Source organism: Zootoca vivipara, chromosome 12, assembly GCF_965207765.1.
Source record: "Zootoca vivipara chromosome 12, rZooViv2.hap1.1, whole genome shotgun sequence".
Lineage (NCBI taxonomy): Eukaryota > Metazoa > Chordata > Lepidosauria > Squamata > Lacertidae > Zootoca > Zootoca vivipara.
This window is the reverse complement of record NC_142595.1, coordinates 18251679-18278305: the sequence shown is the minus strand read 5'-3', so window position 1 is coordinate 18278305 and position 26627 is coordinate 18251679. Positions and strand designations below refer to the sequence as shown.

Here is a 26627-nt window from a genome sequence, read left to right as displayed (position 1 = left end):
CCCACCGGCTGTGATCTCGCAACCTGCCTCTGTCAATCAAAACTTTCCTCTCGAAAGATGGCAGGACAGCGCCTGATTGGGAGCTGCTTCCTTGCAGGCAAGTTTCTGGATTTTCTATGGGAGCATACAGGAATCTGTTGTGCAGCGGAGGGCGTCTGTGTGTTTATGTGTTATCTTTAGCATCCACTTATAGGAACTGGAATGGGAACGCCATAGGACCTGTTTTAAGACAGGATGAGTAGCCACGGGAAGAGACTATATCAAGGGCTATTTCAAACTTCTTCCTTTTTTTGAAAAAAAAGAGCTCCACTCTGGTCAAGAAAGAAGTAGCCATATGTATGTGTTCCACCCTGGTGTGTGTCTTTTGGTGCAATTTTTAGCAGGACCTGTGTGCCTAAAATTCTTGGGGACCAGGAAGTTTGCCTGCTTTTTCTTGCTCCCTCTCTTTGCAACACCTTCTAATTTTAGTCTCAGGCTGCAGTCCCTTTCGCTCGCCGCTTGGCGCAGAGACAGCCGTTGCCATATTTGTCAGGGAGTCAAATGAAAAGATTCCAAGAGCTCTGGCCAGGTAAAGGAATAATTTTCAGAAAGTTTTAAGTTGATAATAATAAAACAAATTCCAGTAGCAATCCGGTTTTTAGAAATCCAGGACAAGGCCCTGTTTCGGTTTATTCTTCATCAGCTGGAATGACAAAGAGCCTTACATTAAAAATGTGTCTTAGAGTATTATATTACATTCTGTCTTCTTTATATATACAATTATATACGGAAAATTCCAACAGACAGACATTTTGTCATCTTTACATAGGAGATATATAGAAAATTATATGTAGGCGTATAACGAACAAAAAATGCTTACCTCTAGTTTCATAGTTTCAAGGTCAAAGCGTACCATTCATGTTTTCCTACTAACTCAATCTGTTTGCAGTATTTAAATAGAAAACTAGATGTAGTCTACTATCTACTTAAAGGAACAGTAATACATTTGCAGATGCTGACTATGGCTGCAACAATTTAAAGTTGCAGTGGCATGATTTAAATATAGGCTGTATAAGAACACAATATTGATGATAAGAATGCTGTAAAGTCAAGACTGTTATTCAACCCCCGCGGATGTAACGTGTTGAAAAGATGTATGAACTTGCATTCTTGTTGAAGGAGAAGTCTGTTGTTGTTCTTCCGGTGAAAGCGGGCTGGAGGTAGTTTCCATGTTACGAAGAATAAAAAATCATCCTCTGTGTGTTTGTGTTAGCTGTAATGTTCAACCAATGGTGCCTCCATGATCTGATTACGAATCCTGGAGTGGTGTTTGCTAGTTTTATGGGTCTGGAACATTTGCCAATGTACATTTTTTGGCATGGACAAATCCATGCATATATGCAATTTTTAGTGTTACAGTTAATGAAGTGTCTTAAAATAAGCTTGAACACAGCAGTGGCAATATCTTTTAAAAATGCTTTCGGTTGCATTTGAAAACAATGCCCTTTGCAGCAGCAGCAGCTGGCGCACCAACGTTAAGTAAGGAGCCAGGAAGGCAAACAAAACAAAACGGAGGAGTAATGCGGCTTCACAATCATGCTAAAGAATGCACGTTAATTGCACATGTGGCGTTTCTCATAACCAAGTTGGTAACTTTAGCAGTATCTACTGGTACGTGTGGGATCTTTCCGTAGTGTAGTGTGTGTCACAGGGTAGTTACATACTTGAGAAAGGACTGAGAAACCATTTGCCTGAGGAAGACGCATTCTGGGCATTATGAGCTCAACCAAGTCACGTTCCAAAGCGGATAATTACAAACTTTGACGACTCTTTCAATAGAGTGTGCAGGCTTCCCAGCGACGCTAAGCTCCGTCTTGGGCTGTGCAAAAATCCTCAGTTTGCTGAAAAGCAAAACACAGTGGAGAACATGGAGAGTTTGTCTTTTGTGTCACATGAATCCGGATTCTGGACCTAATCCTGTGTCTTCTTTGCTCTGTCTTAGGGCTCCTCTTCAGCCGGGGCCTGGCTGTTAGCCTCCCTGTCCTCAATCTCTATGCTGTGGTTGGGGAGATCTTTGTCCACGAGTTTGAAATAGACGGCTTTATGGATGCCTTTCCCTCCTCCATGGACGAAAATGGTAAGGGACCAGGAGCGGTTTCCTTGTTCTTTCTGTTTCAATCCATCCCAGGCACAGTTAAATAGCTAGTGGCCTTTCTACAGATACGGTTTGGTCTACATAATGGCATGTGTCCATGGACCTAGATCTATATATGTTGCTGTGATTAACAAAAAAAAGTATTTTGTTGTTGTTGTTGTTGTTGTTGTTGTTGTTGTTGTTGTTGCAAAATGTTTCAGTTTCTGCCTTCACCAGCTGCTCTGCTTTGTCAATCACAGTAGTATATTATTTCGGCTGAATCCTAAGAGGGATCTGCAGCAAGCTTGTGTGAAGTGCTATTTGATGCCAAGACTAGGTGCATCTCCACCCCCATTGTTCAGCCTGGACACTGAAGTCCAGCTCTGAGAGCCTTCTGGCAGTTCTCTCACTGCAAGAAACAAGATTACAGGGAACCAGGCAGAGGGCCTTCTTGGCATAGCTGCCAAGTCTCTTGTATTCCCCAGGAAATCCCCATTTTTCCAGCTGTTCCTAGCTGAAAAAATGGATTTTTTTGTTTTTCCCCGGTTTATTCTGGCGCGGCGGCCATTTTGGAACTGGGCAGAGCATGCTCAGAAGCGACTTTTGATGCTGCTCTGCCCAGTTCCAAAATGGCTGCAGTGCGACTTCTGGCGCGGCGGCCATTTTGGAACTGGGAAAAGCAGCATCAAAAGTCACTTCTGAGCATGCCCCGCCCAGTTCCAAAATGGCGGCAGCGCTACTTCCGGTCTGCTACTTCCGGCCCGGTCCCTTATTTCTCCGACAGCAACTTGGCAGGTATGCTTCTCGGTAGTGGCACCCGCCCTATGGAATGCCCTCCCCTGTGGACCTTTAGAAGACACCTCAAGGTAGCCCTGTATAAGGAAGCTTTTTAATGTGTAATGTTTTATTATGCTTTTAGTTATGTCAGAAGTTGCCCAGAGTGGCTGAGGCAACCCATTCAGGCGGGCGGGGGTACATTACAGTGGTAACTCGGTTTCTGAGCGTCTCGGAAGCCAAACGTTTCGGCTTCTGAACGCTGAAAACCCGGAAGTAAATGCATCTGTTTTCGAACACGCCTCGGAAGTCGAACGGCTTCCGTTGCGTGTTTTTCAATTTTCTCAATTGAACTTGCAGCCAGCCCTTTGCGCCACGGTTTTCGAACGTTTTGGAAGTCGAACGGTCTTCCAGAACAGATTATGTTTGAGAACCGAGGTACCACAGTACTATTGTTATTATTGCGCAGTCAGGCGGAGTCCCCCCAAAACCCCGGGCAGCCCCAGAGTGGAATAATGACACAAGACCACGTTTGATGGGATTAAAATTGGCCACAACTTTATTAAGAGTTTAGACGTAGGGAGACCTTGGCTCAGGCATTGGGCGTATATCCCTCCCAGCCCCCAGCCGGGGGTGGGGTAATTTTCAGGGTTGTCCAGCATGTATGGGGGTCGGGCTAACTTTGGAGAACATATGTTCAAGCTGATAGCCCGGCCCCTAGATCGCAGCCGCTGGAGGGGGAGGGCAATGACGGCCTATGCGTATGGTCAATGCCCCCCCTGCCCCATTTACAGGAACCCTGTTATCGCCGCCGCAATGGGGGCGGGGGGTCACCGCCCCCACGCCCCGCCCATTTATGTAAATGACTAAAGGATTCCGCCCAAGGCCTGCATCCGCCAAGTTGTGACGAATTGCTACGGGAAAGGCGAAACCTGCCAATGCAGGGAAATTCCTTTCCGGCCCTTCAACAGCAGCCTTGTCGTAGCAGCGCCTGCGTGCGTGTACACCTGTGGAAGGAAATAACCTGTAATACAAGCATTAATTTAGGGAGTGAAGGGTGGGAAAGCTCTGAATCCGTCGGTTGCTTCCCAAGAATGGCTCAACTTCCACTGTGTGCAAGGTAAGGTTACCTGTTCCTACCTGGCCAATCCCCCCGACACGCCTCCCTGAGCTGGATTGGACGGCTAACTGAGTGGGCGGAGAACACCAGTATCCAGCCCCAGGTAGGCAGTGCAGGCTTCCAAACTTCCAGGGCTGCGCGCAACTGCGCAAAATGCGCCTCCCCTTTATGTGGGGAACGGTCATTGTTATTATTATTCCTGCCTCCATAGAGATCAACCCTATACACTGTAGCCTAGGTGTTTCAAGGACCAAGCTTCAGGATAGCATCTCCCTCTCCCAGGGAGGGCAGAAGAAGCACAGCATTAGCTCAATCTGGGTCTGAAATTTTACAGAGCCACCTGAGCCTCCTGTCACTTTCCACACCAATCTTCTGGGTCACCCAGACTTGCCCAGCTGGCTGCGCTACATTCAACGCACCCCCTACCAGACAGGATATCTCTACGGGTCCCCCACAAGCAAAGAACTCGGCAAGCAAACAATTGAGGTGTGTGCATGTTTTATAATTCAGGGGGGTGGTCCCTGACGGACGGACGGACGGGGGGTCCTGGGCAGAAGCCCAGGTCCAGGTTAAGTGTGAAGTCATGCCTACATCCTATATCTAAAGCATATTTATACATAGCTGCCAAGTTTTCCATTTTCTCGCGAGGAAGCCTATTCAGCATAAGGGAAAATCCCTGTAAAAAAGGGATAACTTGGCAGCTATGTATTTATAACACATGGCTCCCCCCCAAAAAAACACCACAACGGGAATGGTAGTTTACCCATCACAGAACTAAAATCCCCAGCACCCTTAACAAGCTACAGTTCCCAAGATTTTTTTTGGGGGGGGAATCCTGACATCAAACACATGCACCACACGCCCTCCCCCGAAACCTGGGGGCAACCTGGGGCCATGGATTCAGCCGCTGCAACTGCATCTCTGCCCCTAGCAGCAGGACACTGATGTTTAAAAAGGTAAAGGGGCCCCTGACCATCAGGTCCAGTCGTGTCCGACTCTGGGGTTGCGATGCTCATCTCGCTCTATAAGCCGAGGGAGCCAGCGTCTGTCCGCAGACAGCTTCTGGGTCATGTGGCCAGCATGACAAAGCTGCTTCTGGCGAACCAGAGCAGCACATGGAAACGCCGTTTACCTTCCCGCCGGAGCGGTCCCTATTTATCTACTTACACTTTTGATGTGCTTTCGAACTGCCAGGTGGACAGGAGCTGGGACCGAGCAACGGGAGCTCACCCCATTGCAGGGATTCAAACCGCCGACCTTCTGATCAGCAAGCCCTATACTCTGTGGTTTAACCCACAGCACCACCTAGCTCATCCCTATTTTCATCTGAGGGTTATTGGAGGATATGGCTAAAACCCATGACTAGAAATCACTGGCAAATGTAAGTGTGGACGAGCCCTTAATTAAATTGATCTGCACTGAAATTCAAACCAAATTAATCCCTGTTCATCCCCCCCCCCCCGAGGACACAGACACATTTTGAAGCCACCGTCGAGCCCCTTGTCAGCTTAGGATCCAGGGAGTGGCACTGCTAGGGCCAGATTTAGGTTTGATGAGGCCCTAAGCTACTGAAGGCAATGGCCCTTTATAAGCCCAGCTGTCCTTTGTCAACAGCAAATGGTCACTCTTTTTGTGTGTGTTGAATATATGCTATATGGTAATTTATGGAACTAATAGGTATCTAAAGCCATTTGCACATGTTGTCATGCAACCAGTCCATGCAGAATGGAGGCACCCTATATATAGAAATGAGCAAACCAGTGATATTTTAGGGAGCAGGCGAGGGACATTATTTACATCCTAGGAGCCTACACAACACAAAACACTGTTGCTGTATGTAGGTTTTATTTGATTTGTTTTTTATCTTATATTTTGGAAATGTACATCCAGGTTTTTCCCCCCTTTAATTATTTTGGGGCCCCCAAGAGAGTGGGCCCCTAAGCTAGAGCTTGTTTAGCTTATACATAAATCTGGCACTGGGCACCGCCTGTCTCCCCCTCCCCCCCTCCTTAGTCTCAACCTTGTCTTGTTGAATTCAGCAGAGAACAGGGACAAAGCAAGTATTCGCTGGCTCAGCTTGTCATGGCGTCCATGCCTTCTGCCCTAGCAATCCCAGAGGGCACCAGTCAGGCCCATGCAGGTGGTAAGGGGTAGCTGGCTACATTTGCCCTGGGCCACGGAGGACTAAGCTGACCAGGGACCTGCTGGACTTACTCTGTCATGCCAAGAATGCCCCGTGCCTCCCAGCCAACGGGGGACTCCCGGCACCAGCCATCGCTACTACCTGTAACCAGGTATCTCCAGTACCAGCTCTGAAAAGCCAGCTCCTCTCAGACACAGGACTGGGGTATGATTGCCTCTGCTTCCAGCTTTTGTGGTATCCATTGGCCCAGAAACTATTTATTTTCTGTTTGTTATCCTTATGGAAACATGCTTTTCCCCCCTTTGAATGCTGAGATACAACAGTGTGTGTGTGTGTGTGTGTGTGTGTGTGTGTGTGTGTGTGTCATGTTGTTGTTGTTGTTTAGTCATTTAGTTGTGTCCGACTCTTCGTGACCCCATGGACCAGAGCACGCCAGGCACTCCTGTCTTCCACTGCCTCCCGCAGTTTGGTGAAACTCATGTTGGTAGCTTCGATACCCTCCAACATTTCTCCAATGAAAATAGAGACATCCTAAGGAAAAGCGGGACATTCTGGGATCAAATCAGAAGCTGGGATGGTTTCTGTATATCTGGGGACTCTCCCTGGAAAATAGGAACACTGGGAAAGTCCGGTGTGTTTGGGCATGTGTTTTAAAGAACAATCCAATTAACCCCCAATTCTCTTTCTCTTATTTGTGACAGGTGAAGGCATATAACAGGTACACTTATGAGACTGCAAGGCAAACCATGATCATCACCATTGCCCCATCTTCAGGTAATTCCCCCTCTTCCATGAAGCATATGGGGCAAATTCAGCTGTATTTCCTTACGATTGACTTTGGTGGGGATAGTGGATCTTGGCTGTTCTTAAATTTGGTGCAGATCCTCACTGCCTGGACTCCCATGAAAGGCCTTTGTTGGGCTATTGGGGGGAGGTGGGTGAGCAGGTGTTGACCTGAGCCAGCAAAGTTGGAGAAGACTTCCAAAGCCCTCTAGGCCCAATGTATATATATGCATTATTTGGGCTTATTCATCCCATGGCCCTCTCCTGGGCCAATGATGAGGAATCAAATCTAGCTGTGTGTTTATATACAGTCGTACCTCGGTTTACGACCCGCTCGGGTTGCGAACACTTCGGGTTACGAACTCCGTAAACCCGGAAGTGTTTTCGGTGCGTGACGCGCGCATGCGCAGAAGCAGCACGCACGCTTTGCGCATGCGCAGAAGCGGCGCTCGGTTTGCGACCTTTTCGGGTTATGAACCGCGATCCGGAACGGATCGTGTTCGTAACCCGAGGTACTACTGTATATATGTTTTACATATACCCATTTAAACAACCTTACCCATTTAAACAACCCATTTAAACAACCTTAAAATATCAATGACTACCCATTTAAACAACCTTAAAATATCAATGACTTTCTTTCTTCTCTTTCCACTGTTCCATTTTGCATATCATAAATCCCTGCATATTTTACATAAACTGTTGAATTTATCTTATAGCTGCCAATGTTTTCAAGTGTACACAATTCCCCCCCCCATATATTCAATACGCATTTTCCAATCTTCCTTAAATGTATGTTCTTCTTGTTCTTTTATTCTATAAGTTAGATCTGCAAGACGTGCATATTCCATCAGTTTGAGTTGCCATTCTTCTTCAGTTGGGACCTCGTTCGGTTTCCATTTTTGGTCTTAAAAAAAATATGAATATGGGCTGCAGCTGTCGCATACATAAATAACCTTTTTTGACACCTGGGAATTTCTGTCTAAATTATCCCCAACAAAAAGGACTCTGGGTTGTTTTTGTTTGTTTGTTTGTTTGTTTGGGGAAAGTACTTCTAAACACTTTTTTCAATTCATTGTGGATTATTTCCTAATACTCCTTTACCTTTTTACAGGTCCAAGAATCTAGCTGTGTTTTTACCTGCCCACAGCTCAAATGTGAAACACTCATAAGGCAAATGTGGGTGGGGGGTCCCCTCCACCATAGACCTTTTGCCTTAAACATGTATCTGGGCAGATCAACATCATATATTTGAAGCACCTCCATTTAAAGTGCTCTTCCACCGAGCTATGTCCCTTCCCCACTGCATAATCCTAGAATTGTAAAGTTGGAAGTTACCATCATGAGTCCAATGCAGGAATCATTTGCCCAATGTGGGGCTCGAACGTGCAACCCTGAGATTTAAAGTCTCATGATCTACCGACTGAGCTATCCAATCTCCCACCTGTGCTGGTTTACTCAGGAATAATAAAGCCTCACCGTTCCGTAGCAGTTTCTCTCTCTAGTAAACGGGTATGTGCCAAATGACGCGTCAGCCTTTGGAGCGATTATGAAAGGACCTCGAAGGGAAACGGCAGGCATCGTAATGCCTTTCTATCAGGCGGCTGCAGTGTGGCTTCAAATAGAATATCATCTCCCTGTCTTGAAAGGATGTAATAGCACTAGGGGGACATGATCAAAGAGCTGGAGCGCTTTTGCCTGCAAGCAAAGGCTAAATTGAAGCTTTTAAGCTTAGTATAAAGGACAGCAAAAGAGCATGATAGAGGTTTATCAGTTTTTGAGCAGTATGGGGAAAGTGGCTTGAGAGAGCCCTCCCTTCATCATTTTATCTGTATGCCGCCTTTCAATAGTTAAAACAATGCTCAAGGCGGCTTACAACATGACAAGATTTACATAATTACCGACATAACAAAAGTCCTAAACAATAAATAAAACACATCAAAAAGTGCACAACCAAAGGGAAAACAATTTCCACATGAATCATACAATCTAAGACTGAAAATTGGGACGCGTCTGGCGCTGTGGGTTAAACCACAGAGCCTAGGGCTTGTCGATCAGAAGGTCGGCGGTTCGAATCCCATTGCTTGGTCCCAGCTCCTGCCACCTAGCAGTTCGAAAGCACCTCAAAGTGCAAGTAGATAAATAAGTACCGCCAGGGCCGGCTCCAGGTAGAGCCCCGGTGGCGTGGTGTGCTAGGGCGCCGGGCCGGTAGGCGGGGTGCTGCACGGTGAAGCCGCACGGAAACCATGCTGCACCCTGCGAAGGCGGGGGCGCCTGAGCGATCTCCGCCCCTCAGCGCCAGGGCGCCCGACCTGCTCGACGTTTTCGTGTGCTGCACTGGTTCGCCAGAAGCAGCTTTGTCATGCTGGCCACATGACCCGGAAGTTGTACGCCGGCTCCCTCGGCCAATAATGCAAGATGAGCGCCGCAACCCCAGAGTCGGTCACGACTGGACCTAATGGTCAGGGGTCCCTTTACCTTTTAAGACTGAAAATACAGCATTAATATCAATCACAATTTAAAATGACATAGATTTAAAAAATAAAAGCAATTAAAAACAAAAACAAAAACGGAGCCCTCTCTGCCCAGCAGTAGCAGCAGCAGCAGTCTTTTATGGAGCTTGTCAGGCCCTGCCCCAAGACAGTTGGAGAGAGGCAGGGCAAGGCCCTTCCACTCCCAGCAGGTCAGTCCTGCAGCACAGTGCTAATCAAGGTTGCAGGTTCGATCTCCGTATGGGGCAGCTAGATGAGGTCAGACAGAGATGGGCTGGGCAGATGGACCAGGACTTTTTTGTGGTGGGAAGTAATGCATACAGTATATCCCCTAACCCCAACCCCAACCCTAACCCTAACCCTAACTCTCAACTCTTTTTGTAGATGGAGAAATGCCATACCAGGCTGACTTCCTTGTGAAGAACTGGGACGTGGAGGAAGTACTGCCGGCAGATATCCAGGATCTTTTCCAGCAAGCTGTGGACAGCATGTGGGAACAAGATGGCCTGACCGTCGTCAATATTACCTCAGCGTTGGACCGTGGAGGCCGCGTACCTTTGCCCATTGAAAACCGGAAGGAAGGGTAAGAGGAGGGGAGTCTCTCGCAGGCTGTAGAAATGGTCCCCAATATTGGAAAGGCTGCCTCCTTTCCTACAGAACCCCCTCAGATGCTGTCAGGGAATGGTCTGAAGCAGTGGGGTGGGGGTGCATTCCCAAGCAGAGCAGCTTCTCTCAGAAGAGGAGCTGAAGGGGGAAGATTCACCCTCCCCCCTTGCCTACAGTTGTCTCAGAAGCTGAGACAGACGCAGACACAGAGAGGTTTAGGCAGGAGTTACCTAGCTGCGAGATAATGGCAAAGGGAACAAAAGGGAGGGGACAGATAGCAGAGACGTCATTAGAAAGCGAGAGGAACCCTCCCTCCCCACGAACTCAGAGATCCGAACGTATTAGAGAACAAAGGTTGCAGAGAGAAGGAAGAACCTCCTGTTGATGCCTATTATGTTGCAGAAGGGGGAAGGGGGAAGAATTAGAGAAGCCAACTGCTCTCCTTGGGGAGGGATGCGGACTTTTGCTTGCAACCTGATGCCTATATAAAATATAAAATAACTATAAAATATAAACTGCTTGTTCATTCTTATCTGTGAAGTTACTGAAGGGGAGGCGAACTCTTCACTCAAGATAGATGTGAAGATCACAGACGGGCCTCACTTGGTTGTTCCACCACCCTCAGAAACTGTAAATTGGGAGGCCAAATAACAGGAAAATGAGTATTTATCTGTTGCAAGGCTCAAGTGTACACGTTTTTCTGGCTTGCTAGCACTGCAGATCGGAAAGCTGCTCATTGAAAGCCTCTTCTGTATTGCCCAATATCAAAGGTGTCAGTCTGGGTCTCAAATCCCACGTGAGATAAGGACTTCACCCTGCATGTGAAGACAGGATCCAGTAGATTGAGTGGACAGGACCAAGAGTGGGTTCAATGGTCAAGAAGGCAGTTTCTCCATGAGTTGTAGAGGGAAGTGAGGGGCAGATGGGGCTCGTCCACCAGGGAAGGTAGCCCATCTAGGAGAAGGAAAACTCTGATCCTAAACTTCTGCTGCCTTGCGGGATATTTCGGGAGAAGAAGAGACTTAGGGAGTAAACCCTACACAAATCCAGAGTGGAGTCCCTAAGACAGTTGGATGGTATCTTTTATACCTCCTTCCGGCAACTCCTGCAGCCCAGCTTTCGCCAAACATATTGCTCTGCTTTACTTTGGCCTCGGCCCAGTATACCTGAAGGAGTGTCTCCACCCCCACTGAGGTCCAGCTCCGAGGGCCTTCTGGATTGGGTCGAGGCCATTTAGGGCTTTAAAAGTCAGCACCAACACTTTGAATTGTGCTCGGAAACGTACTGGGAGCCAACGTAGATCTTTCAGGGCCGGTTTTACATGGTCTCGGCGGCCTTCTCTCCTTCTCGCAGGGTGTTCATCAAGGTGGGCTCCAAGGAGCCGTTCAACGAGTGCTTAACCAAGGTCAAGTCCCCTGCCAACCGCAACCGGTGCAAGCTGCAGCAACAGCCGGCCCTAACCTGTTACGACACCTTCAGCTCTCGGTTCCAGATCGACTGGTGCAACCTCACCTTGGTGAGAGGGGACGCTGGAGAAAGTGGGTGGCGGCATGCGCTAGGCCATCCCAGAGATGCTCACTCCCCCTCCGTCCTTTTTCCCGCTCCTCAGATAGACCTCACCAATATAAACACCACGGAAGCGGTGACCATCTATGGAGACGGAGTGCTAGAGGAAGGCAGCGAATTCAATCCTCCGGATGACTCCCCAGACAGGGAGTTCTTCAGCGACTTCCTGCTCACTTTCCTCCTCCCTTTCCTCCTGGCGCTCCTCCTCGCTCTTCTCCTGGCCTACATCATGTGCTGCCGACGGGAAGGCGTGTAAGTCTGAATCTGTGGGAGGTCACAGCCTCCCGTGGGCATTTCATAATACAGTGGTATCTCCGGTTGCGAACAGGATCCGTCCCGGAGGTCTGAGGTTTCGCAAGCTGGGGATCATTGTTATACGCATGTACGCAGCAGTAGACCTCTTCTGCGCATGCACGCGCGACGGAACACTTCTGGGTTTGCCGCTTTCGCATCCCAAAGTTTACGTTACCGAGCCCGAGGTGCTACTGTAGTTCATTAGTTTTACAAAAAAAAAAAATCATACACCATAAACACAACATTTTCACACATTTAAAAAAAGAAAAGGGTTCCTTTTAACCTTGAGACCTCCTTCCTTCCCTCCATGGGTTCCAATTCTATATTTTATTCCTGCATACTTTACTGTAATCTATCAATTATATCATCATAGTATCCAAAATCCATGTTACATTATGAGTGTCACTGTATTCCTGCCAATGATTTGAACTGTTTTCAGTGATCTCTCAAATACGGTATGTTAGAAAGTCATTCCAGTCTTTTGAAAATACTTGGTCTTCCTGATTATTAGATTGTCTAATTGTCTAATTGGCAATTATCAATAACACAGCTTTGTGAGACAGAAGGATAGCAGAGAAATCTATCTGCCTATGAACAACTTTAGCTGTGTTGCAGACACTTGCAAAAAATACTCGTCCAGTACGCTCCGTCACAAATGTCCAGCCTCGTTTCTAAAACGTCCAGAAATTTTTCCTTCTGAGTTTAGATAACAGTCCGTAGCAGCGGAAACTTTATCCGGCTCTCCATGCTTTTCCGTGCCTGTGAAATAACTCAGGTCCACTCCCTTGTTCATTAAAACAAAGAGATTTATTGCTTAGGGCAGTTCAGCCCCGGAGAGTTCAACTCCATCCTCGGCTGGAACTGCGACACGAACAGACAGTATAAAAACATATAGTGTCATATATAACAGATACAACAGCAACAGGTACTACTTCCTGTTTACATGGACACGTCACAGAGGACGATTGCTGAGCTATTAACCCTCTCAGCTCACACTGATCTTTCCCGTCAGTCTTGCCATCTCTGCATATTCCATCAGCTTGGTCTGCCACTCTTCTCTGGCCGGTGCTTCTTCTTTCCATCTCTGGGCAAGAAGCATCCTTGCTGCTGTCATGGCATACATAAACAGTCTTTTATTTTATTTTGGCACCTATAAGGCATTTCACGATAGTTCAAAGGGGTGTGGGAGGGGAGGAATTGGGGTTTTATGTACCTTCCCCCGATGGGCTGCATGCACACAGCTGGAGACTATGCCTGCGTGGAAACTTCCCTTTTCAATCCCCTCCTGGTTCTGGGGGATAGTGCTGCAAGAGAGGGTGGGGAAGCACTCAGGCCTTCACTTGCCTGACCTGCCTCTTCCTCCTCTTCTTCTGACCCATCCTGTGGCTCCACCCTCCAGCTCTGAAGCTTCCCCTGCCTCCAAATCTTGCCTCCTGGCCGGTACAGTTCCCCACAAATCACTGACCGCCTCTCCTGAGTCAGATTCCAGCCCCGCTTCTCTCCCACCCCAGGGTACACTGGTCAGTGACTTGCCAGTCCTTGACACTTCTTCTCCCGAGCTCCCAGCAAAGGCCATTTTGCAGCTGAACTTCCTGCTATTAAAGAGGCCAGACGGTGATCCCATGGGAATTCCCTGTGCGTTCTAGAACCCTGCAAAATCATAAAGGGGCGGCAATGGCAAGGCAGTTTAAGGCAGCAGGGATACCATAGGGTAACTTTGGGTCCCCTGATGTCATTGAATGAGAACTGCCATCATGGAATCATAGAATCATAGATTCCTGACTATTTCTGGCCATCGGCCACGCTGGGTTATATATCGGGTTGAGGTCCCCAGTGCAGATTGCAGCCCATGTCAAAAACAGCCCAAGGGCCAAATTAAATTACCCCGAGGGCCAGATGTTCACCAGCCCTACACCATACTTCCATGTGACCGGCAAACATGGTCACAGTCTCCAACAAGGCAAACATGGGTTCAAAATCCGGCAGTGATTTACCAAGGACAGGTCCAGAAAATGTTCAGCTAGAGTATATAGGACTGTTGTTATCTTGGTACAGCCCTGAGTATACTAAATGAAAGGTTATGTGTTGCCAAATTGGACCTAACCCCAGTTTTCTCCCTTTTTTAAAAATTGTAGGCAGAAAAGGGACCAGAAGACCTCAGAGTAAGTAGTTGTGCCTCCATTTGCATGGGAGTGGTTTATGAAAATGTGAAATCATTACTTCCACATCCCCCACACCCAGTGTCTACATTTCAGAAGTTGCTTTCCCCCTTTTCAGCCACACCCTTTTTTGTATTTTCCTTTGTCGTCTTTTAAAAGTGAGGCGATCCGAAGTACACAGCTTATTTGAAAATGTGAATGAAACAAAACCCACACGTCAGCGTTATATATCAGTCATGGGTATTGAATGTACGAGTTTTTTCTTCTTCCGTTGACCAAATCCTTGCAATCATTTTGAAATTTCTACCTTCCGTGCCATGACTACAGGGCTAGGCCCCACCATTAGACAGGCTGCGGTCACTTCCAGACCGTTGATATTTCTGGGTGAGATTCAACCACAGGCTGGCAAATTTTAGCATTTATCTGGAGCTCTTTTGCGACAAACCCACTTCCCCCAAAGTTTGGACTTCATGCGGTTAGGAAAGTGACGGTGAAAACGTGGCGGCAAGTGTGTGATAACATCTGCTTGAAGCAATGTTGCCTAACCCCCCACAAACAAATGAAAATGGATGCTCGGTAAATAGTGGAAGTCACCTGACCTCATTGCAAACTAGTTAGGGTGGATACTCTGTGAATGGGCTACCTGGAAGCGACATGAGGTATGAGTGGGGAGTGGTGTTGGGGGTGGTAGAGCTGTGTGTTCGATGCAGTGGTGTAGCATGGGGTGCAGGGGGTCCGTGGCCCCAGGAGCAAATTTCTGAGGGGACTTCCAAGTTCCAAAGTAAAGTATATCACTCCTTCTGGACTTTAGGTCTCTTATAAAAAAGAGAGAAAATGGATTTTAAGTCTTTTTGTAGGTCAGAGTCAGCTCAAGTTCCCTGCTACTATGATAGCAATCTTGGTAAAGTTTGTTGTTGTTGTTTAGTCGTTTAGTCGTTTAGTCGTGTCCGGCTCTTCTTGCACAGCCTAAATGGCCCTACTGCCCTCAGTCACAGTGGGGGGACATCACAGGTGTCTGAATAAAATAAATATTCTGGTCTGGAACAGGATAGGGATGTCGCTGGGCCATTGGGCATGTCTTGGGGCTTACCATGCATGACTAGAGATATGCCCTTGTTGTTGACGCCGTCACATGGGAGCAGCATCACAGGGGGCTTGTGATCCCACAATGCACCGAGCTGTTTCCATGGCGACCATTTAGTCCAAGTCCCTCCCCTGTAACCTCATAACCTCTGGCAAAGCAGGATGGCTTTGTCATATCTGCCTTGCACAGGATATCACCACCCAACATCTTCCTCAGCTGCGAGGCAGGTAGCGTAGGAATGTACCAACACAAGCCAGGCTTAAGGAGAAAATGAGTGCCTTAGGCGAAACGCAGATTGATTTCTTGGTTAATAATGAGGAGCGCTCAGAGCAGAAGATACCGGCGGACATCTTTGACCCTCCGGCACACCAGGAAGACCAGGACTTAAGGGAGCCTCAGCCGTCATGTTCCGGCGAACACCTGAAGGCTATCTCCAAGTCCAAGACGAAAGGCAGACAGGTCCACAAACCTTCCTTCCCCTGGAAATTCCTCTTTCCGAAGCGGGGCGTCTCCAAGCTCATTTTCCAGGTGGTGGCCTCGGGAGAGAAGCGCCATGGCGTCTCCCTGCAAGCCCTCAAGAAGAGCGTGGCAGCCACTGGATACGACCTCGAGAAGAAGAAGGGCTACTTCAAGAGGGTCTTGAGGGCCTTGGTGGCCAAAGGGGTTTTGCGGAAGCTGACTGGCCGAGGGCTCACGGGCTGCTACGCCATCAGCCGGATGATGACGAAGTTGCTGAGGAGGAGGAGCCAGAAGAGTAGGAGAAGGGGGAAGGGGAAAGGGAAGGGGAAGGGGAAGGCCTTGCCAGATCTCAAGCCAAAGCAAGTACCCAAGAAGAAAAAGAGGAAGAGCAGAAAGAGGAGGAGGAAGAAGAAGAAGACCAAGAGGATGACATCTAAGCCGACTGACTTGCAGAGTCCTATGCTGATGACAGGTTCCCATAGCTGACGCTGTGTGTAAGGAGGAAAAAGAATAAAGTGTCGTATTTGAAGTGCCTTTGTTTTTGTGCCTCTTAATTGAGATGGTTAGCATCTGAGCCAAAGACATGAGAAAGGGCAGCTTCTTCTCAGTCTTTTGAGATGGAGGTCTGATGCAAAGGGGGTGTGTGTTTGTGTGTGTATATATTTCTTCTCCCTAAGGCAGGGAAGCAGACTGTCTCTACAGGTGGTCGGGACTTCCTAACCCAGCAGAAAAAAAAAATTGGGGTAGAAAGTGGCCCAGTTCCTGCAATCTCATACAGCACGAAAAGACGCATGTTCATATGGCATGATGTCATGGGTCAGAAGTGAACATTGCTTGTTCAACCGACCACTAGGGATGGACTGGCAAATCTGTCACTTTCAGTTTCTTGTTGCTTCAGTCATAAATTCAGTTCTCCACATTTCCACATCTGTTTGCTTAATAATAAAATAATAAAATAAAAATAAAATAAAAATAAAATCCTCGTAAAAAAATAATCAGCACAATGGTGCAGATTTCTTTCAATATATGCATTTATATGCATTTTTTGTCTAATATACACATTTTAAAAAGTTATTTTTATTAGTTTTCCAAATTATAACAAATCAAACCAAATTACTTTAATACAAATTCTTTTTTTTTTAAAAAAAAAATCAGGTTTCCCACCACTTTTGCGAACCTATGTCCATTTCCTCCGGTAGGCACATTTCCCCCCCAAAGCTGCAAGCCCTAATATAATGGCCGCTTACTGTCTTTCACGTGAGTGGGGGTTGCGGCCTGACACAATGCCTCCTCTCTCACCCAGATGCACAGTGCTATTTTAGAACATTACCCCGTCCCCTCCGGCTGCCGTGGAGGCTCACAGGAATCGGTTACGGAAGTCCGTTCAACTTCCAAAACGTCCGGGAACCAAGGTGCGGCTTCCGATTGGCTGTAAGAAGCTCTGCAGCCAGTCTGAAGCTGCAGAAGCCGCATCGGGCGTTCGGATTCCAAAGAGCATTCGCAGACCAGAACACTCACTTCCTGGTTTGCGGCGTTCGGGAGCCGAAACGTTCAAGTCACAAGGCGTTTGACTTCCGAGGTACGGCTGTACACTGGTGACTCCCAGCTCCTCGGATGAGGTAGGTGGCTCTGCCCAGGGGGGTACTAAGGATCAAAACTGGGGGGGGGCAAGCCATGGTTGTTCAGGGGTGGGGCCAAGGCACGGGAGGGGAGGGGCCACAAAGTGGGAACATGGGCGGGGCTACGGAGCCCAGGTGAAACTGACTCCGGAAGAAGTTTCATCCTGGGCGCTGCCCCGGGGGAGAGTGCGCATGTGCGACCAGGGGCGTCGCAATAGGGGGTGGGGGCCCCGGGAACCACTTTGTGGGGGGCGGGGTGGCACCCCCTTGCCACTTCCACCGACGGCTGCCCCGCCTAAGGAGGAGGAGGGAGGGAGGGAGGGCTGGCCGAGCAGCCGAGCAGCCGAGCAGCTGCACGCTCGAGTTGCCTCCGCTTCCCACAGACCCAGCGGGGGCGCGAGCTGAGGTCCACCCTCCTTTCCCCTCCATCCCTCCCCGGGGGCAAGGCCTGGCTCTGCGGCTTAGAGGCCCTCCGCCTTCTCCACCTCCTGCTGCGAAGCCCCCTCCTCTTTCCACGGCTCCTGTTGCCGCTGCAGCCCAAGCAGAAGCGGTGGTGGCGTCTGCTGCGCGCTCCCAGGGCGCGCCAACCCGGGAGCTGCTGAGGCGCTGCGTCGCCGTGGGCTATTGTTGCAGCCGCCAGGAATGGCCCATGCGCAGCCCTTGGAGTCGGGGCCAGCGGGGTTGGGCACACCATCGGGCGCGGCCGCCGGGGCTGGGCTGGTTAGGGACGTGGCTCCCGCGCTGCCCTCACGCTGGAGCTCGAGGAGGGGAGAAAAAAATGGAGAGGAGGAGGAAGCCGCTTCCCTGTCTCCATTGCTCCTCCTTTCCCTTCGCGCGGGTCCCTTCCTCCCAGCGGCGTCGCTAGCCTTAATGCACGCGACGGACGCCCCACCCCCCGGCAGGGTGCCTTCTGATTTGCCACCCCGGGCAGACAGAAGGCTAGCAATGCCGCTGCGCCTTGCTGAGCCGCTTCAGGCTCTTCTTGCGGGACCCCGACGTGCCTCCAGCTCAGCTGCAGCCACCGTGAAGCAGGACGATTTAAAAAAAATTTTTTTTTGCTTCTGGGGGGGCAGCTGCCCCCCCTGCCCCATGCTGGGTACGCCCATGGCACTGCCCTTAGGGATGCTTGAGGAATCCAAACTCTGCAAATTCCTACACGAAATGGTCTGATCCCACACCTTTCGGATTGATGCACAGATAAGTACTTTGCTAACCGCCAGATGCAGTGCGGTTACTGGCAATTAAAAATGTTGCCAACGTACCCAACTCATTTCAAGAGCAAAAGCACATTTAAATTATGCATTACTATAATCTATTAAAGTACATCTTAAATACACATTTTGATTTTTTGAGGAATGGGAAAAATCATAGACACCGGTGAATTTTAAATACAGGGGTTGCTTTATTCGTCATAAGGATGCGGAAGTCACTCTGGAGGACACAGCAAGCACCCTTCACACTTTGACCTGATTCTGGGCAGCTGGGAGGGAGAGAGCCCTGCTTCTCTTTGCGCCTCTGGCGGACTCTGCCTTCCCTTGCTTCTTGCCGTTGTTCCTGCCACTCCTGGACATGGCTTGGCTGCCTCTTTTCTTGGCAGCATCCTTTGCCTTCCGGCCTCTCATCTTTGGCTGGCACTTCTTCACGATGTTGGGGTTGACCTTGAAGAAGCCTGTGGCTCCTTTCCCTTTCACTTGCCAGAGTTGCCCTTTGGACACCATGTTGTTGATGGACCTCATGAAGTAGTGCTTCTTCTCCTCCATGTCATAGCCCATGTCGGTCACGGTCTTCTGGAGAGATTGCAGGGAAAGCCCAGTCTTTCTTCGGCAGGTGGCCACGGCTGTAAATATCAGCAAGGAGAGGTGGGTGGTCGGCGGCTTGGGCACAGCGGCTCTCGTTGAATTGCGGTCAGAAGCAGTCTTTGGCCCAGGATTTCTTCTGCCTCTCTGCAAGGAAGGATCCAGGAGAGAAGGCTCCTCAGAGGAACCCGAGGATTGCAAGTTTGGCGAAACCTCAGATTCTTCAGTGTCTTCTGGAGTTGAGTCTCCGTTGGTTGAGCCTGTTTCAGATGCATCAACCGAAGGAACGTCCGCAAATTCATTTGACTCCATCATATTGCTCAGAAAGTGCCTTCTGTTTCACCCCCTTCTCCTTGTTCTTTCTGGGTGGATAGTTCTGGCGGTTCGTTTCTATCTGGGAGGGATATGTGTCCCTCTCCCTTCTCAGATTTAAAGAAAGTCAACGGGGGTGTTGCTTTTGTCTTTATCTCTTGGTCTATATTGTCCACACGCGTCTACCACGTCTGTCATTTAACGTAAACGGGTTTGGAGATTTTGTGGCTCCGAATATCTTGTCACATTCACAACTCGACTCGCCCGCGCGCTCACCCAATCCTTGCTGCGATACTTGGGGGGTTCCTGAATAAACAGTTATCTCTTTTCAACCTCTCTCAACAGTACTTTTGAGTTTGCTTGCCTTGGGAGGGTAGAGGATTTCAAGTTGATGGTGCTCAGCTGCAAGGCAAATCAATCCTGTCCATCTCCCAGGCACATTTTGAGTATTTAGGTCCAGCTAGTTGCCATGGGAACAAAGCTGAGTGCTCTGTGATGTCAGCTTAGTGCTCTGTGATGCCACAAAGAAACTGCCTGAAGTTTTGCATCACATGCCTGCCTCTCCCTCTTAATGGTTTGCTGTTTTCTTTTTAAAAATACACATGAACACATTGAAGTATTTGTTAACTCAACAAATTAGACTACTAGTAGTAGTAGTAGTGGGACGCGGGTGGTGCTGTGGGTTAAACCACAGAGCCTAGGGCTTGCCGATCAGAAGGTCAGCGGTTCGAATCCCTGAGATGGGGTGAGCTCCCGTTGCTCGGTCTCAGCTCCTGCCAACCTAGCAGTTTGAAAGCACATCAAAGTGCAAGTAGATAAATAGGTACCGCTACAGCGGGAAGGTAAACAGCGTTTCCGTGCGCTGCTCTGGTTCACGCTGGCTCCCTCGGCCAATAATGCGAGATGAGCGCCACAACCCCAGAGTCGGTCACGACTGGACCTAATGGTCAGGGGCCCCTTTACCTTTACTTACTGCTGCTACTACTACTACTACTACTACTAATAATAATAATAATAATAATAATTGTACCCCAGCCACTTTGAGCAGCTTCCAACATATACAAAAACACAATAAAACATCAAACATTAACAACTTCCCAATACAGGGCTGCCTTCAGATGCCTTCTAAAGGTTGTATCTTATCTCCTTGACATCTGATGGGAGGGCATTCCGCAGGGCGGGCGCCACTACTGCCCTCTGCCTGGTTCCCTATAATCTCACTTCTTGCAATGAGGGAGCCGCCAGAAGGCCCTCAGAGCTGGACCTCAGTGTCCACATGTCAGCTGAGTGATGGAGAGAATATGTAGCATAGAAAAGGGCCCAGGTTCAGTCTCCAGGTAAGCAAGGGCCACGATAACACTCCCACCTTGGCTGTTGGAGGGGTGCTGCTAGTTAAAGTTGGATACATTTCATGCATCATGGTAAAGCCAGGTCAACTGGTCCTTGTGCCCCGTGATGATGATGATGATTACCACATTTATATCCACGGCCGGCCCAAGACATTTTGTCGCCTGAGGCGGACCACAAAATGGCGCCTCCCTCCCTGCCAGGGAAGAAGGGTTGAGGGAAGATCTATATCAGGAAAAAGAGGGGACTAAATATCTACATTGGGATTTGCAGACCCTATGGATCCAGCCACCTGAGGCGGTCACCTCACCTTGCCTCATGGGTGCGTTGGCCCTGTTTATATCTCACTTCTCCTTCTCAGTCATGTACAGTGGTATCTTGGTTCTCAAACGCCTTGGTACTCAAGCAACTTGGAACCCAAACACTGCAAACCTGGAAGTAAGTGTTCTGGTTTGCGAACTTTTTTCGGAAGCTGAACGTGCTTCCGTTTTGAAGGTTACGCTTCCGATTTGAGTGCCACACTTCCGTTTTGAGTGTTACGCTGAGGTCTGTCTGTTTTTGCTATTTATTGTGCATTTTTCTTGTTTTTGCAGCTCTGTTTTGTTTTGTTTTTGTGACTGTGTGGAACCCTGTTCAGCTACTGATTGATTGATTGTGTGACTGCAGTACATTGTTTATTGCTTTCGTTTTATGGATCGATGGTGTCAGAGGGTCGGCGTGGCTACTCTAGAGTAACTCCGCTTGAGTCCAGTTTGTCTTTAAAGATTTTTATTGTGCAAAGTATTTACAGTGCAGAGACAACTGAAAACATGACATCTCAGTCCGAACCAGAATCTGGCAATGGCGTATGTCTGTTCCTACGCCAGCAAAGTAGTCGGGGCACCCCAAAACGCCTCCCCCTTGACCTGTGTCGCGGTGCTCTCCTTAACTCTTGCGCCAGAAGGAGCGATGCCCTCTCAGCCTCCTCCTGTTCAAGGCAGTGGAAGGGCTCTCTCCTCCCCTGAGCTTTCCTATCGTTCCACACGCTGGCTGCTCTCTCCCTCCGAGTCTCTCCCCTTCTCCCTGGCTGCTTCAGACCCACTGCTGCTCCCTGTGCTTGGCGAGGTGGATGTTAGGATGATGGGGGCTGGCTCCCTACAGGGAGTCACCCTTACATCTGGTCTTGTTAGATAGTAAAAATTCATGTTGAATTGCTGTTTTAGGGGTTGTTTTAAAAATCGTCTGGAATAGATTAATCCATTTTGCATCATTTTCTACGGGAAAGTGTGCCTTGGTTTTGGAATGCTTTGGTTTTGGATTGGACTTCTGGAATGGATTAAGTTTGAGAACCAAGGCACCATTGTACATGGTTCCCTCCACCCCTCCCCATTTTATCCCCACATCAACCCTGTGGGGATAATACCATTTCTTTTCTTCCTCAGCATTCAAATGGTGCATCACCACACAATCCATGACAACACCGAGGAGCTGAGGGAGATGGCCGGCTCCCGAGATGTTCCCCGGCCCCTCTCCACCATGCCCATGTTCAACGTCCGCACGGGCGAGAGGACCAATCCCATGAGAAGCGCCCACTTTGACAGTGCCCAGGTGCCTCTCATCCTGGCTCAGCAGTGATCGTTTGTCAGGTGAGTTCCTCCACACCCACTGCAGAGCCATAGAGCTGAATGGGGCCTTGAATGCCTGGGAACAGGCATGTCCGGTAGGGTTATAACTTTGTTTTACAACCTCATGCTCCCATAGCTTAGTTAGACAAACTATGGATGAAAAACAAAGGAATGAACTGAAAAACAAAGGAATCATTTGAAAAAAGATTTCACTCCAGAATCAATAAATTGATTTTTGCATATGTAACTATATGGTGTGGGAAGGTGGCGCTGTGGGTTAAACCACAGAGCCTAGAGCTTGCCGATCAGAAGGTCGGCGGTTCGAATCCCTGCGACGGGTGAGCTCCCGTTGCTTGGTCCCAGCTCCTGCCAACCTAGCAGTTTGAAAGCACGTCAAAGTGTAAGTAGATAAATAGGTACCGCTACAGCGGGAAGGTAAACGGCGTATCTGTGTGCTGCTCTGGTTCGCCAGAAGCGGCTTTGTCATGCTGGCCACATGCCCTGGAAGCTGTACGCCGGCTCCCTCAGCCAATAATGTGAGATGAGCGCCGCAACCCCAGAGTCAGTCACAACTGGACCTAATGGTCAGGGGTCCCTTTACCCTTTAACTATATGGTACAGTGGTACCTTGGTTGTCGAACGGCTTGGCTCCCGAACAAATCAGCTCCCGAACGCCGCAAACTCAGAAGTGAGTGTTTTGGTTTGTGAACATTTATCGGGAGCCGGATGTCCGACGCTGCGCCTTGGTTTTCAAACAGTTCTGGGAATCGAACGGATTCCCGGAATGGATTAAGTTAGACAACCAAGCTACCACTGAAGTGTATTCTGTAATTTGCACAGCATGTCATGTATTATAATACAGGAAAAACAGAGATTGCAAAGTTTATAATTTATAAAAGTTTATAAATTATAATACTTGTGTAATGTTTTGTACATTGAACATCATTGCAAAGTTTATCATACTTTGTACATTGTACATCATTTCTTACTCCTTAGAAAAAAACTGAGCTTGCAGTTTGCCTTTGTTTCTGCCTCAAGCACCATAAAATTCCTGCATCACTTTTGATTGCGCGTTCTCAACACTGATGACTTCTTGGTATCTGGAGTACGGATGGCTTCCAGTGATTCTCCAATACAGTTTTAGGAAGTTCCAGACAGCTGTAAAAGTTCTAAACAGTCCCATAAAGCTTTAAAAATTCCTAATGCTTAATGAGTAGCAATGTTACATATATGGTGATACCAGTGTTTCATTTCGGGGTGACCTTTTCCCCCACAACTGAGAAGAATTAGTCCCTTTTCAGTGTTTCTAAGCAAAAGTTCATCCCTTTATGATACAGTGGAACCTCGGTTTATGGACACCTCTGTTTACAAATTTTTGGTTTACGAACGCCGCGGACCCATCTGGAACGGATTAATTCACTTTCCAGTATTTTCAATGGGAAAGTTCACTTCAGTTTATGAACGCTTCAGTTTATGAACAGACTTCCGGAACCAATTACACCCATGCTTCGGGTTAAGTACGCTTCAGGTTGAGTACTCCGCGGACCCGTCTGGAACGGATTAATCCACTTTCCATTACTTTCAATGGGAAAGTTCGCTTCAGTTTATGAACGCTTCAGTTTAAGTACTCCGTGGACCCGTCTGGAATGGATTAATCCACTTTCCATTACTTTCAATGGGAAAGTTCGCTTCAGTTTATGAACGCTTCAGTTTAAGTACCCCACGGACCGTCTGGAACAGATTAATCCACTTTCCATTACTTTCAATGGGAAAGTTCGCTTCAGTTTATGAACGCTTCAGTTCATGAACAGACTTCCAGAACCAATTGTGTTCATAAACCGAGGTACCACTGTACAGGAAAGTCAAAAAGTTATAAGCCTAGTGCTCAGCCAAGACAGGATTTAACCCTGTTCTTTTTGCAGGGGAGGGGAACCTTTGTCTTTCTTTCTTTTTTGCAAGTACAAAGATACAGAAACCTTCTGGTGGATGAGTGACTCCTCTTGTAGTCTCCGTTCCCCCTTCTCAATAATGGAAGCCAAAGAAATGCATGTGCTATTAACCCCCCCTTTCCCTCCAACAGGTCAAATCCGGCAAGGCTGTGGAGAATGTCCCCACCAAAGACTTCTCTCAATATTGAGGCAACTTCTCTCGAAACTCGGGATAATGGATTTTGCTTTCCTGCTTGTTTCCTCTTTGATCATGGTGGGAATTGGGATAATGGTGGGAATTCGGTAACTCTATGGATATGTTTGTAGGGTTAAGCTTACATTTTGACTCCCGGGGCAATGTTGTTTTTGTCTTTTTGCTACATATCCAAGTGCTGGGTGGGTAGTTCAGAGCTGTTGATGCATCGGAGGTACATAACCTTGGTCACAGAACTACATTGCCCAGAGTTCTGTGGGTAACGTCACGACAGTACCTCTTTGAACCCACCAAGTGACTGAGATCAAAGAGTCCTTTGGTTGCCATTTTGCACCTTGTAGTGATAAAAGGTTGAACACCCTTCTTTGTATTGTTTTTATTTTATTTTATTTTATTTTATTTACCTTCTCCCCAATTAAGAGCCTTCAAAAGGTTGTATTCCTTGGTTCACTGTTCTCTGGATTTTGCCATGCAGTTCTCCAGCCAGAAAATGCACATACACAGAAATGTATGATTATTGAAGCGGACACCTCAAACTGCATTACATTAGGGGAAATTGCTTGCAAAAAAAGTGCATAAAATTGCATTGGCGTGTGTGTATGCACTAAGATGATGATTAATTTTCACGATGACTTTTTTTAAAAAAACACACACACACACAAACGAATAAAAACTAATGTGGCAGGGTGGAGAATTGAGTTTAGGACTGGAAAAATGGAAAACAGAGAGAATCTGAAATGGACATATTCACCCAATCCTACTGCCTGCTCTGTAGAAAGAAAACCTCAATACCTTTGACTGCCACATGCTCACAGACACTCCGACCTATAGATTCAAACGTTCTGCATCCCTGGTTGACACAGTTATGTCGCAGCTGGACACCAGAAACTGTCAAACAGAACACCATGGAAGCAGTACAGGTCGTCCAACCCCCCTGGTTTTTAAATCCTAAAACAACAACTCAGGAAAAAATTACCCTCTCTGTATTGGAAGAGGTGAGATCTGTATATGTCAGCTTTCACAATTCACAGAACGCTTCATGAGGCTGCACCCAATATTTTTTTTTACAGCTTTGTACTTTAAATATGACACTCTCGGTAAAAGACAAATACTTCTCCCCCCCCCCCTCTCTCTCTCTCTCTCTCTCTCTCTCTCACACACACACACACACACACTATACCTACCTTTGCACTACCACCAAACTAAATAATAACCTTTCATTGTTAACATGCAGTGTGATGCCACAACAAGTGAACTCTGAACAGTGATTAAGGCAATATTTTTAAAAAGTCTAATTGGTGCTTTTAAGTCCTTAGTTCTGGGAGGAGTCGAGAGTCATCTGGAGAACAACAAATTTAATGCCATGGCAGTTGATTGGAGCAGAATGTCCCAGGATTATTCTCCTCCTTCTCCTCCATCATCTCCCATAAGAATTGACTCTCTTTTTAGCCTGCATCCAGGAAAAAAAACAAACTTTCTTCTTTCCTTTTCTGGTTCACTGGCTAACCAAGAACCATATCATGAAAGCACACAATCCACAAAAAGCAACATGCTCCTATCCTCGTCTCCATTCCATTCAGTTGCAGTCCACAATATGGTATACAGCTTTTCTGTCTAGCTGTCGTCTGCTCAGAGCAAATGGGTTTTTTGCAGATCTTCAGCATGCTTCAAGCTCTACCTGGGGAAAGAAACAGATTCTAAGCTTGATCTCCCAGATATATGTGTGGTTGTGGTAGCTGCTGATTGGCCACTTTCTGTGACATCACCAGAGGAGCATTCCCTGCCTCTAAATCTGTGGAGCAGCCATGTGAAAAGTATGATTTAATAAGGCAAATATGAATTCACATACTGTGCATCTCATATACCTTGAACCTTGATTCTGAAGCTAGGAGCAGAAATGGATAAATGCATGAGCAAGGCGGTCCTTTTTGCAGCAATGCCTCGCCATTTCACGATTGTTTTTCAGTTTGTAAAATCCATTTTCTGTTGAACGGAGCACAGATTTTTCTCCTCTAGTTGCTGCACAGCAAACATTGCCTGAGTTCTGAAGGAGCAAATAAAGTTCAGAGTGTGCTACAAATATATCTCACCTCCTGGTCCAAGTTGAATCCAGGAAATACGGCACAGAAACTTCATTGTAGATGAATAGTTGAGCATTATGCGGATTCTGTTGTAGTTCTTGCTGTCCTGAGAGTGCATCATTGCTAAGCAGGC

The 26627-nt window shown here is 47.8% G+C and overlaps 2 protein-coding genes across 3 annotated transcripts; both read left to right on the top strand.

The window, feature by feature from the left end:
• Window positions 1-24773, top strand: SGCA (sarcoglycan alpha). 2 transcript variants are annotated; one of them, XM_035136280.3, is made up of 10 exons: window positions 1-97; window positions 1982-2116; window positions 4342-4493; window positions 6852-6924; window positions 9810-10008; window positions 11385-11547; window positions 11641-11849; window positions 14027-14053; window positions 22089-22292; window positions 24352-24773. In XM_035136280.3, the coding sequence occupies exons 1-9, from the start codon at window positions 58-60 to the stop codon at window positions 22279-22281; spliced, it is 1191 nt and encodes a 396-aa protein (XP_034992171.2). In that variant the 5' UTR covers window positions 1-57; the 3' UTR covers window positions 22282-22292; window positions 24352-24773. The 2 variants fall into 2 exon arrangements, with proteins under 2 accessions (XP_034992171.2, XP_088511993.1); XM_088655867.1 differs by lacking the exon at window positions 1-97 and adding an exon at window positions 496-568.
• Window positions 14639-16525, top strand: LOC118095215 (uncharacterized). The gene has a single exon (XM_035136281.3). It carries the CDS (start codon window positions 15405-15407, stop codon window positions 16077-16079), a length of 675 nt encoding a protein of 224 aa, XP_034992172.1. The 5' UTR covers window positions 14639-15404; the 3' UTR covers window positions 16080-16525.
• Window positions 24774-26627: the final 1854 nt, after the last annotated feature.